Here is a 12,946-nt window from a genome sequence, read left to right on the forward strand (position 1 = left end):
GTAAGAAACTGCTTTTATGGGATCAAGACATTGATACGTTAAAGACTATTGGAAGGATCATACTATTAGTTCACCAGCAGTGTGTTTCATTTTGCACTCTGACATTGGCGTTTTTTTATGGGGCTAAAAGATAAGCTTTTTGTTTTAAGCACAGCATTGTAATAAACGGACAGTCCTGGCACAGGTCCCCTTTTCTCCTGCCATCAAACTCAAATCGATCCTCTAAATAAAGTCTGTCCCGAGAGACACAATCGATGTAGGGAAAAGGGGACGTTTTTAAACGGGGCCTGACGTCACACATTTGTGCTTTAACCATCTGTACCTTTTATTAACCAGGGGCTGGAGCCGCCCAGGCGGACAGACACAGGCGCACAACAGCCTTCTCCCACACAAGCCTGGAATGGTAACAGTGTGCGGCTGCCTTAGAAAGAAAAGCCGTTTCAGAACTGCGGGGTGGCGCGTGTGCGTGTGTGTGTGTGTGTGTGTGTGCGTGTGTGTGTGTGTGTGGCAGGGTGAGGGAATCATTTCTTCTCCACCCGAGGATGCTATTTATTGGAAATCCAGCACATCTTTTGTTTTTTTAAATTGATTTCTCTCGAGTGGGAGGCAAAACCCTTCAGATGAGAAAGAAGAAAGGGGGTTAAAAAAAAAAGCAAGTCGGGCAGGAGGATTTTGGAGAATTGCAGCCTTGCTTCGGATTGGGACTACAGGCAAGAGAAAGACTCCGGCGTCCACAACCTGTTTGGCTGCAAAGATGCCGCCGGTCCGCCCGGAGTGCAGCATCGCTCCCCCCTCCTCGCCCCCCTGCCCCCCCGCCCCCCCCGCCCGGTGGCTGCCCCCGGGAGGGCAGCGGCCCCACGCGTCACCTCTCACACCCTGCGGCGACGAGTCCAACCGAGTCCGGGGGGGGGGGGGGCGTGCGCTGGGGAGGACGCGCGCGGCCCGGGCAGTCCGCGCCCCCCGTGCCCCCTCCCCCCGGCCTCGCCCGCGGCCCCCGCCTCTCCCCCTCCCCCTCCTTCCCGGGCTCCTTCATCCTCCCCCGGCCCACGGGCGCGTTCTCACTCTCCCTGCACGTGCGCGCCGGGTTCGCCCGGTCCCCTCGCCGCTCCCTGGAAGGCGGCGGCCCCCAGGTGCCCACCTCTCACGCCCCTTCCGGCCCTCACCCGGCTCTTCCATCCTCGTCGCGCTCTGAGGAGAGTCCGCGCTGCACCTCCACGTGCGCACCCGGGGCCGCTACCCCGCGTCCCGACGCCCCCCCCCCGCCCGGGCTCCGCCCCCCGCGCCCCGGGCGCGCGCCCAGGACTACCTGGCCGCCCCTCCCCCGGCCGGGCTCCGCTCCCGCCCGCCTCCCCCGCCCGGCGCGCGCCAGCTCGCAGCCCACCCCTCGCCGCTTCCTTCTCTCCGCCCCCTCCCTCTCCAGGAGGGCGGGGGGCGCGAACGAGCGCGGCGGCGTGGCCAATGGGCGCTCGGCTTACTCTGGCCTCTCCCCCGCGCGGCCGCCAATCGCGGCGGGCGGTGGTGGTAATATTGTGGAGTGGAGTTTGGATGCCGCGGCTGCCGCGGGCTGGAGCGGCGCGGCCGCGGGGGCTGCCAGGGTATTTCGGGAAGGGGGCGTGAGGAGGAGGCGGCGGCTGCGGCGGCGGCGGCGGCGTGCGGAGGCAGCTGAGAGAGAAAGAGAAAGAAAGGGAAGGAGAGGGCGGGGGAGTGCTCCGGAGGAGGCGGGACCCGCCGGGCTCCTCACCTCTCGGCGGCGGCGGCGGCGGGCGGCGGGGAGGCGGCACCGCCCCCTGCCCGCGGACTCCTCGGCGCAGCCGGCCGCCGACCCGCTCGCTGCCCCCCCCCCCCCCCCCCCCGGGGCAGCGGCCGAAGCTGGGGGCGGAAGCGGTGGGCCGGGGCGGCGGTGGAGGCGACCGCCATGGCGTTCCTCAAACTCCGTGACCAGGTAGGTGAGGGGCGGCGGGGCGGCGGGGCGGGATCGCGCCGCCCGGGGAGGGAGGAAGGAAGGAGGGAGGGCGGCGGGCCAGCGCTGTGGGCCGCCTGGGCGCCCGCTCGGCGGGGTGCTGCCCCGGGCACGGGCGCGCGGAGGCCGGGCGGGGGCCCGCGCGCGACCCGCCTGTCAGCGGAGCCGCCGCCGGGGGAAGCCCACGTGCGGCCGGGGGCTCGCCGGCGTCTCCGGTCGCCGCCGCCTGAGGGGCGGGTCCCGCGCTGGCCGCCTGGGCGCCCGCGGCCGGCGCCCTGCCGGGTCGCCGCCTCCTCTCTCCTGCCAGGTGAGGCTCGGGCCTAACAGGTGGCTTCCCGCTGCTGGGCGGGAGCGGTGCTGGCGGCCGTGACCTTAGGTCACGACCTTGCTCGCCGGGTGGTTCGAGGCGCGCTCTCACCGGGTTAAAGGCGGTTGCTTCTGCTTCGGGACTAGTTGATTCAACCTGCAAGTTCCCAGACTTGTTTTCTGTTGCTTTCTCGTGCACCATTTTGGTTACTTTTCTTGACTTTGGAGGAGCTGGTCAGAGAATACCTGAAGTGCCGAAAAGAGTGCCAGTTGTCTCTTTTGGACTGAAAATAATTGTGTCTAGGAACGAAACCGCGGCTGTATCAGAATGATTTGTACGTGGAAAGATGGATAACAAGGCTTTCGGGCGATGCAGAGGCTTTCAGAAATTTGAATCCCTCCTTTAAGGAAAGGGAAATCAACGTGTGGAATTTACCGAGTGGCGGTGTTACAGTGCTGAGAATTTATTTTTGCCATTTTTTTTTAAACAGATTTAAAATCTGTTTAAAAAAATCGGGCAGATTTGAGGGCATTGGCATATATTGGGGAAACTATTCTTAAAGCGAATACCCCTTTTGCAAAAACTGGGGAAAAACTTGAGATGTCTTTTTTTTTTTTTTTTAAACATCGTCTGTTAGTGAATATGGTGCCTTAAATTGTGAATCTTGGTATCATCAATTCTCTCATTTCATGAGTGAATTTTATGTTTGATGTTTAGGCCATTGGCTTGACTTGTTTATCATTAGTTATCAAGAAAGTTTTAGCCGTTAACATCCTCAGGAATGATACTTTGAAAAACCCTACTGTTCACTGAAGTTTATACATTGTATTTCAAATGATAGAACCGCATTGTTCAGTATGATAGCCACTAGCTTACATGTGGCAACTTAAATTTTAACAATTAAAATTAAATAAAAAGTTCACTTAGTCTTTTTTTTTTTTTAATTGAGTCTTGTAGCCACATTTCAAGTGCTTGGTAGCCACGTGTTATTGACTATGGTATTAGTACAAATACAGAACATTTATATCAGAAAGTTCTGTGGGACAGGACTGTTAAAAAACAAGTAGAACATAGCTAATTCTTGCTAACATAGCTATTCCTGTATAGCCGAGTCACTTTATACTCTTAAAGGTGTAAAATTCAAGATCAAGTCTTTAATCTTTACCAAACTAATGGCACTTTGCGTTTCCAGAAGTCACAGTTGAGGTAATGGTTGATTTTTGTTTTGTTTCTAGTCCTGCACATTTGAAAAAGTAATTTTTGCAATTTGCATCATAGTGTGCATTAGGAATTTGGTGAACTTTCTGGAGACTATCCCATTTTATTCACCACCAGGTTTAAACAGAAACAAGATTATGTTTTTCTTGGACATAAAATCCAGTTGCACCTTTGCATTTGTGTATTTAGGAATTGCAATTATAAAGCAATTGGGATGCTACTCCAGTTTTATGTAGTACCTATTAATACTCCGGTGGTGGTGATCTATAAAATGTCACCTGTAAACTTAAGGATACTTGGGCAAGTTAAGTGGCATGGCTCAGGGGGAAAAACATTGAAGCTTACCTCTAAACTACTAATTGACTCGTCTGGTCTCTCTTTTGGAAGACTTTGAGAAATGAATTTGGTTTGCCTATTTCAGAGGGATTAGCTGGTTTAGAAGTCTTGTATGTTGATATTTTATTGGCTATTTGAAATGATAGTAAAAATGAAACGGAATACAAATACTATTTTAATCTTTCCTATCTACAGAAAAAGGACTTCAGCAAGGTGATTTATTTTATTTGGAGGAAAGGAGGAGAAGGATAAAGATGCAGGATTTTAAAGCTAGAAGGTCCTTGATGTAGCATTTAATTCAATCTTCATTTTACAATTGGGATAAGAAATAGTTCAAGCTACTTTTTTTTTCTGTTATTGCTATATTCAGATTGTATTTTGTTTTCTTTTAGCTCTGTAAATATAGCCTAATACGTAGAACCTACTAATGGGTAGGAGTCGTTCTTTGTGCACATAAGCATCAGGTGGGTTCTAAGTGGTTTAAACATGAAATCAGTGAATAAATAAAGCAATTTGTTTTCATATCCAATAATCTGGGAAGGCAGCTTTCCCCCTTTTTGTGGCAACACCTTAATAAGGGGGTAAGGACAGGATTGAGTTTTCAATTGGAAATAAATCTAATTGCACCTTTGCATTCATGAATTAGGGGTGTAATCGTGATGCTGCTCTGATTTGATATACTATCAGTACTCAGTGTAGTGGTAATAATGTGAAATGTCATCTGTAAACTTGAGGACACTTGGACAAGGACTCTGACTAGGGCACTACTTTTTGTTAGTAGATGAAAATAATTTTTAATTGTAAATGAAGTGAAAATAATTTGTTTTCTATTTGTAGGACTAGAAACATGAACTTTTCCCTCAAATTTTCCCCCACAATAAAGTGTCTAGACAGCATGGATCTCTGACAAGTGTAGGTTTTATTCAGTAGGTATCACTGTGCAGACTTTTGTCCTTGCATTTAGTGAAAATGTCATATGTGATTACATTTAAATTTTTAAAATTTTATTTATTTTCTAGTTTTGAGATATTGACATAGAACATATGTAAGTATAAGGTGTAAGTATAATGATGATTTGATTCATGTATATAATACAAAATGATAATCACACTAAGGTTAATTGACACTACCAGGGGCACCTGGGTAACTTACATGTTTGTGTCCAACTCTTGATTTTGGCTCAGGTCGTGATCTCAGGTTTGTGGGATTGAGCCCTGCATTGGGCTCTGTGCTTAGTGCAGAGTCTGCTTGTCCTTTTCCTTCAGCTCCTCCCCCTGCTTACCTGCACGCAGGCACTCTCTGTTTCTAAAATAAATAAAATCTTAAAAAAAAAAAAGTTGACACTACCATCCCTCACACCATTACTTTGTGTGTGTGTGTAGATAACATTTAAAATCTTTTTTTTTAAACAACTTTGAAGTGTGTGTGTGTTACTAATTATAGTTAGCATGCTGTACATTAGATCCCTGGAACTTATTCATAGCTGGAAATTTGTAACTTTTGGCCAGTTGCATAATTACATTTTAATTTATCAGCAGTGATTCATAGTATGCTCTAATAAGAAAGAGAAGACTGTTTAGAAAGAGTGTTTAGGATGTGTAAGTAACGAACTCACAACTGGGAAGTGGAATGGCAACTGACACTTGGCTTTAGTATCTAGAAGACAGTAGGGAGTAATGGAGATTGTGGCAGATAGGAGCAGATTTGTTAGTTGCTGCTTAGCTCCAGGATATTGTTGCTGTGCAGGTGTGCCTAGTATTTTTAGAATTCCAGTGTTTTTTTTTTTTTTGTTTTTTTTTTAGGAAGCTAGAGATCCAGATAGTAATGAGAAATCTCTCTATAAATTGGGAGATTTGGCAAGTTGGGAGTTAAACCATTGATAAAAACTTAAAGCTATAATTTTACAAAGGGTTTGGTAGGGGACCAGTTTGTAATCACAAGTATAGCTCAGCTTCAGAAAACAAACTGCAAAATAAGATTTCTATTTTGTCTTTTTTTTTTTTAAAGATATTTATTTGAGAGAGAGATAGAGATAGAAATAGAGAATGCTCATGTGTGAGTTAGGGGGATGCACAGAGGGAAAGAGTCTCAAGCAGACTCCCCACTGAGCTCTACAAAGGGCTCAATCTCAGGACCCTGAGCTGAAATCAAGAGTCAGAGGCCTACCTGACTGAGCCACCCAGACATTCCAAAATTCCTATCTTAAAAGAACACTTTTCTTTCAGATAGTCAAATGGTCATAAACTTTAAAAAATTGAGATATAAAAAATTAAGATATAATTTATATACCATAAAAGTAATCTTTTTAAAGTGTACAATTCAAGCCAAAGCAAACTTGAGAAAGAAGAGCAAAGCTAGAGGTATCACAATCCCAGATTTCAAATTATACTACAGAGCTATAAAAATCAAAACAGTATGGTACTGGCACAACAGTAGACATATAGATCAATGGAACAGAATAGAGAGCCCAGTAATAAACACATGTTTATTTGGTCAATTAATGACAAAAGAGGCAAGAATATACAATGGGGAAAAGACCATCTGTTCAGTAAATGGTACTGGAAAAACTAGATTAAGTATATGCAAAAGAGTGAAACTTGACCACTCTCTAACACCATATGCAAAAATAAACTCAATAGATTAAAGACGTAAATGTGAGACCTGAAACTGTAAAACTAGAAGACAACATAGGCATAGTATATTTTTCTAGATATGTCTCCTTAAGCAAAGGAAACAAAAACAAAAGTAAAATATTGGGATTACCCCAAAATAGAAAGCTTTTGCACAGTGAAGGAAGCCATCAACAAAAAAGACAGTCTACTGAGTAAGAGAAAATATTTTCAAATGATCTCATAAGGGGTTAGTACCTAAAATATGTGAAGAATTTACACAACTCGGCACTCGGGGGGCTGGGGTTAATAATCTGATTAAAAGATAGGCAGAAGACATTTTCCGAATAAGGCATACAGATGGCCAACAGACACATGAAAAGATGCTCGGTATCACTCATCATCAGGGACATGCAACAAAAAACAGTGAGATATCACCTAACACCTGTCAGGATGGCTAGAATCAAAAAGAAAAGAAATAAGTGTTGGTGAGGACGTGGAGAAAAAGGAACCCTGGTGTACTGTTGGTGGGAATATAAATTGGTGCAGCCACTGTGAGAAACAGTATATAGGTTCTTCAAAAAATTAAAAATAGGAAAACCATACAATCCAGTAATGCTACTGAATGTTTACCCAAAGAAAATGAAAATGCTAATTCAAAAGGGAATATGCACTATTTATTTCAGCAGTATTTACAATAGCTGAGATATTGAAGCAACTATCAGTAGGTGAATAAAGATGTCTCTCTCTCTCTCTCTCTCTCTCCTCTCTCTCTCTCTCGCACACATGCACACACTGGAATATTCATCAGCCATGAAAAGGACAAGATCTTGCCACTTTTGACAACATGGACATACCTTAGAAGGTATTATGCTAAATAAAATAAGTCAACAGAAGACAAATACCGTATGATTTCACTTACATGTGGAATCTAAAGCAACCAACCCAAAAAAGCTGAAACAGTCCCATAAATAACTGTTGGTTGCCTGAAGGGAGGGGAGTGGAGGATGGGCAAGGGGATGAAGGAAGGAAGAGGACCAAACTTCCACTTATGGAATGAATAAATCACAGGGATTTTGTTTCAGCATAAGGTATATAGTCAGGAGTATTGTAATAGCAGCGTATGATGACAGGTGGTAGCTACACTTGTAATTGTAGCATAATGGATAGAGTTGTTGAATTGCTGTGTTGTACACCTGAAATCAGTGTAACATTGTGTGTCAGCTATACTTTTTTTTTTTTTTAAGGATTTATTTATTTGTTTATGATAGACAGAGAGAGAGAGGGGCAGAGACACAGGCAGAGGGAGAAGCAGGCTCCATGCTGGGAGCCTGACTTGGAACTTGATCCCGGGACTCCAGGATCTCGCCCTGGACCAAAGGTAGGCGCTAAACCGCTGAGCCACCCAGGGATCCCCTATACTTTGGTCTTAAAAAAGTTCAATAAATAACACCTCCAGAAATGTGCAGTTCAGTAGTTAGTATATTCACAAACTTGTGCAACCATTATAACTATGTAATTCCAAAACATTTCTATCCTTTCAAAAAGCAATTAGCAGTCACTCCCCATTTTCCCTCTCCCCACCCAGCCCCTGGAAAGTACTAATCATCCTCTGTCTCTATGAAATTGCCTATTTTGTATATTCATATAAATAGAATTATTCAATATGTGACTTTTTACATCTGACTTCTTTCACTTAGTGTAATATTAAGGTTCATATATTCCTGTAGCATGAATTAGTTAATCAGTTGGTCATAAACTTTATATCATGTTTAAGGGTTTCTTTTAAAGAAATTTCTATACTTTTATGCTGTTTCATTGCTTTTTGTAGTGTGCAAATGTATAATCTATTTCTGCCTCTACTTTCTGAGTTTATTTATTTATTTATTTTTAAAGATTTTATTTATTTACTCATGAGAGAGAGAGAGAGAGAGAGAGAGAGGCAGAGACACAGGCAGAGGGAGAAGCAGGCTCCATGCAGGGAGCCCAATGTGGGACTGATCCACGGACTCTGGGATCACGGCCTGGGCCAAAGGCAGATGCTCAACTGCTGAGCCACCCAGGTGTCCCTCTGAGTTTGTTTTAAAACTGAAGTTAGACTTTGCATTAGTACTAGAGGATAGTTTTTACATTTGGGTCATTTTTGTATAGGAGCTGCCTTTGTGTTCTCTTCTGGGGTCATTGGGTAAGGATTCTTGATATGTTGAATTTTTTTTTTTTTTTTTTTTTGGACAGGGTTAGCGTATATCAACAAGTAGCTATTGAATAGGTGACAATAATTTGACTATTTTGGATAGTTAGTAAGCTGTCACTTGATTAAGTGTCCAGTAAGGATAGAGTGTCATTTGACTTTTCAGGAGAAAAATAGATGATCCTTGAAAAATCTTAAAATCAGGGACACAGAATATGTGAAATATATATATGAAATGCCTGAAAAACACTTATGCTCAGATATTCAGTTACTGTATATTGAGTCCCCTTGCTTTGTGCTGTAGACTGTGGGCACACCTCATTGGTGTGTGTAGTTGGAAAGGTTGGGAGATTAGCAAAATTAACAGTGACTACATTTTGAAGTACTTTGAATATAAGGCTTAGAAGTTTGGACTTGATTGGAAGGTGTTGGGAAGTTGTCATAGGTGGGCTTTCTTAATCTAGGGTCTGTGAAGGGCTTTCTGAAGGAAAGTGCATACATGTGTACTTAAGAGGCCTCATAATTTCTACTAGGTCCTCTGACAAGTCGATGATACTTAAAAGTTAAATAACCACTACATTATAGTTTTAGAAGAGTGAATTACAGAGGACAAACAGGAACACCTGAGACCAGTTAGGTGGCTACTGCTATAATTCAGAACATATGTAAAACATTTTAGTGCAAGCCAAGTACATTAAGTACTAAGCAGAAGTTTGAATGGGAATGAATACATCTCTAAAGGATCCACAAAGCTATATTAATGGCTCACTTAAGTGTAAAACTAAGAGTGTCATATCTACTGACAGTTGACAGTTTTTTTGTTGTTGCATAGTCCCAGTAGGGTAAATTATTATTATTATTTTTTAATATTTTATTTATTTATTCATGAGAGACACAAAGGGAGAGAGAGGCAGAGACACAGGCAGAGGGAGAAGCAGGCTCCATGCAGGGAGCCTGACGCGGGACTTGATCCTGGGACTCCAGGATCAGCCCTGGGCCGAAGGCAGGCTCTAAACTGCTGAGCCACCCAGTGATCCCCGCAGTAGGGTAAATTAAATATGAGAATACAATTAAACATTGATAATTCAAGTAGTTAGATTTGGGTTGTATTAGGTTTTCCAGCATTTTATCTTATTTCCTTTTTATTTTTCATTCTAATGTAAAATTTATATTCAGTGAATGCACCTCCTGTGGGTTGAAGTGAGATACTCCTGGAGAAAGTTTTGTGCCTGGAGAGAATAGTTTAGGGTTAAGTCTTTTTGTTCTGGACAATGTATTTTGTGGATAATTTACATTAAACCTACACAGTGATAATCATAGAATTATATAGTACTTCTCATTCAAAGCAAAAATTAATGAAATATTCATTACTAAACCAGTAATGTTTTAAAGTGTAACGGTACATTGTACATAATGATTAAAGTTCTCAAGGACTTCAAGTTTAATTTCTACTCCTACTCTCCAGTCCCAGTTCTTAGTTAAGTGATTCATCCACTTTCTTTATGTGGTACTGATTTTTTAAAAAAGGATTCTTCTGTGTGTATACTGATTGGCATGCAAAACTAAGTCTGAATAGAATTACTCCCACAACTTTAGTGGAAAGTTCACTTTTGCCTAGTAAATTTAAATTCAAATTCTTAATTGGTGATGGTTTTCTTATTTATTATAGACATAAAGGTATGTCTTTTCTACTCTTAAGGATTGAAGGCCACAGATAATATTTAAACATACGGCATGGGACAGTTAAAATACTTAAGGAAAATCAGGAAGCAGTTGCTTATGAAACATATACTTGTTCCAGAGCCTAGAGTGAGAGTTATTATGATGCAGTACTACATTTAACTTTATTTCTTGTTACCTAAGTTACCAACCCCCCACCCGCCAACTTTGTATCTTGTAATAGGAAGTATAAATTAGTCTGGAGAGGCAACCTTTTCTCTTGTATAAGTTTCTGGATTAAAAAGTTTGATAGCTGTTTCTTTTTTAAAGAGCTTTGCTGTGATCTAATTAACAGACCAATTTAAGTTATACAGTTCAATGGTTTTTAGTATATTCATAGAGATGTGTGTCACCTCAATCAATTTTAGATCATTTTATCATGGTGAAAAGAAACCTCTTACCCCTAAACTATCATTCCCCCAAACCCTCATCATTCCTAGCCCTAAACAACTACTAATTTATTTTGTTTCTATTTTTTTGCCTGTTTTATGCAGTATGTTTGCAAGGCTCATTTGTACTATAGTGTGTATCAATATTTTTATTGATGAATAATATTACATTGTATCATACCACATTTTATCTGTTCATTCAACAGTTTATAGGCATTTGGATTATTTTGACTTTTTGGCTACTCCGAATAATGCTGCTATGAACATTTGTGTAAAAGTTTTTGTGTGGACATAAGTTTTCATTTCTCTTGGGTACTTAGGAGTGGACTAGTTGGGTTATATGGAAACTCTTTATTTAGCTTTTTAAGGAACTGCCAGTCAGTTTTCCAGAGTGGCTGTATTATTTTACATCCCCACTGGCGGTACATGAAGGTTCCAGTTTCTCCACATCCTCAGTAACACTCTCTTTTTTTTCATTGTTGTCATCCTAGTAAAGTGGTATCTCCTTGTGCTTTTGATTTGCATTTCCCTGATGACTAATAGTGTTCAGCATCTTTTTATCAGATCCTTTGCCTATTTTTTAAATGGGCTCTTTGTCTTTTCATTATTGGGTTGTAGTGCTTTATATATTTTAAATGCCAGTCTCTTACAAGATACATGATTTGCAAAAAATTTATTCCATTCTGTAGGTTGTCTTTCTACCTTTTTTTTAAAAAAGATTTTATTTATTCACGAGGAGGGGTGTCGGGGGAGAAGCAGGCTCCATGCAGGAAGCCCAATGTGGGACTCTATCCCGGGATTCCAGGATCACACCCTGGGCTGAAGGCAGGCGCTAAGGCAGGCGCTAAACCGGCTGAGCCACTCAGGGATCCCCCCTACCTTCTTGTTAGTATTCTTTGAAGGACAAAACTTTTAATTATGGATTCCAATTTGTCAGTGATTCATAGGGTTTTGACTAGGGGGGCTAGGTGGATAGGGCATGCAAGAAGAGGAGTTGACATGAGAATGAGATAAATTCAGTTTTGGAAATACTGAGGTCCCAGTGGGACAGTTAATTGGAAAAATTATTACAGGAGGCAGTTAAATGAGAGGCTGGGCTTAGAGAAATGTGTTTTTCATGGTAATTGAGGTGAATGAGGTCATTTAATGAGATAAGTTCTTGGCCAAGGAGAATATAATGGAGAATATGGAATGGGTGGAGGAAAGGAAGCATGAGAAACTACCAGAGTTAAGAAAAAAGCATGGGGAGACTACTATCACAGGCCAGTAGACTGAAGAATTTCCCAAGTTCTACCTATACTGTGCTCTTCTAGACACAAAGGCCCAAGTTTTTCATCACCTTTTAGCTTTCTTTTTATCCAGCACACTGTTAAAAACTTTCTGTGAAAATGTTTTTCCTTGCCCCAATTTCTTTATTTTCTAAGCCAGTAATTCCTAAGTTGGGCATACATTGAAATCAGTTGGCCAGCTTTAATACAGGATTTTGGGGTCCTATTAGATATGCTGAATGAGGATTACCTGGGGTAGTGTCCCAGCTAATTTGTGTATTTGAAAACCTAAGGTAAAGAGTGGTTTGCTCTTTACCAAGCTTGTTTACTTTTTTTCTTGGATCCCAGCTAACTTATTTTCCAGCCCCTCTTGCATTTGGGGATGGCCCATATGATTGAGATCTGGCTATAGAAAATTAAGCAGAAGTGTTGAGTGTGTCTTCAGCCCTGGCAAATACAAACCTTCCTTGAACAATCCTTTCTTCTCTCTTCTCCTCTCTCCTGCTGGCTGGGTGTTGTCTGCCAAAGCAACTTTGGAAATGATGGGTCCAAGAGAGCTGAACTTCTGTCAGCCTGGGTCATCTCCAGCCTCTTCATGCCCACAGCTGATCATTAACATGGATTTTTGGACTTCATGTAAGCATGAAATAAAAATAAATTATTATGTCACACTTTGGGATATATCTATTATAACATCCATTGTTACTTTAATCCACATAGCTCCTTAGCTTATTGTCCAAATTCTGTTTTGGGATCATCCATTGCCTGTGGTTTCTACTATTTATATTTTAAAACTCATTTATATGGTAAGTTAGTCTTCAGCTGTTAACTTCCAGACCTTATACCTAAATAATGTGTTTTCTTTGTAAAAATTTTCATGGAAATGATTATAATTAACATCCTGATTATTTTATTATATAACACTTATGTGCCTGCTACCTGCTGGTCC

General features: G+C 42.3%; 1 protein-coding gene and 1 long non-coding RNA gene across 8 annotated transcripts in view; one reads left to right on the plus strand and one right to left on the minus strand.

Moving 5' to 3' along the window:
• LOC140594456 (uncharacterized) overlaps positions 1–1,247 on the minus strand; it is a 209,382-nt gene extending 208,135 nt beyond the window's left edge. Inside the window, exon 1 of the long non-coding RNA XR_011995260.1 lies at positions 1,164–1,247. This is a non-coding gene — a long non-coding RNA (uncharacterized lncRNA). The remainder of the gene's footprint in view (positions 1–1,163) is intronic.
• Positions 1,248–1,748: 501 nt separating this feature from the next.
• ANKRD28 (ankyrin repeat domain 28) overlaps positions 1,749–12,946 on the plus strand; it is a 192,946-nt gene continuing 181,748 nt past the window's right edge. For 3 of the 7 annotated variants that reach the window (XM_072726801.1, XM_072726809.1, XM_072726805.1), the window contains exons 1-2: positions 1,802–1,942; positions 12,526–12,633. In XM_072726801.1, the coding sequence (XP_072582902.1) occupies positions 12,632–12,633 (2 nt within the window). In that variant the 5' untranslated portion in view covers positions 1,802–1,942; positions 12,526–12,631. Of the gene's footprint in view, positions 1,943–7,241; positions 7,296–7,677; positions 7,812–12,525; positions 12,634–12,946 lie in introns of all 7 variants that reach the window. The other 4 variants (XM_072726806.1, XM_072726807.1, XM_072726802.1 and 1 more) reach the window with 3 other exon arrangements.

Source organism: Vulpes vulpes, chromosome 11 (assembly GCF_048418805.1).
Source record: "Vulpes vulpes isolate BD-2025 chromosome 11, VulVul3, whole genome shotgun sequence".
In the NCBI taxonomy this organism is placed as follows: Eukaryota; Metazoa; Chordata; class Mammalia; order Carnivora; family Canidae; genus Vulpes; species Vulpes vulpes.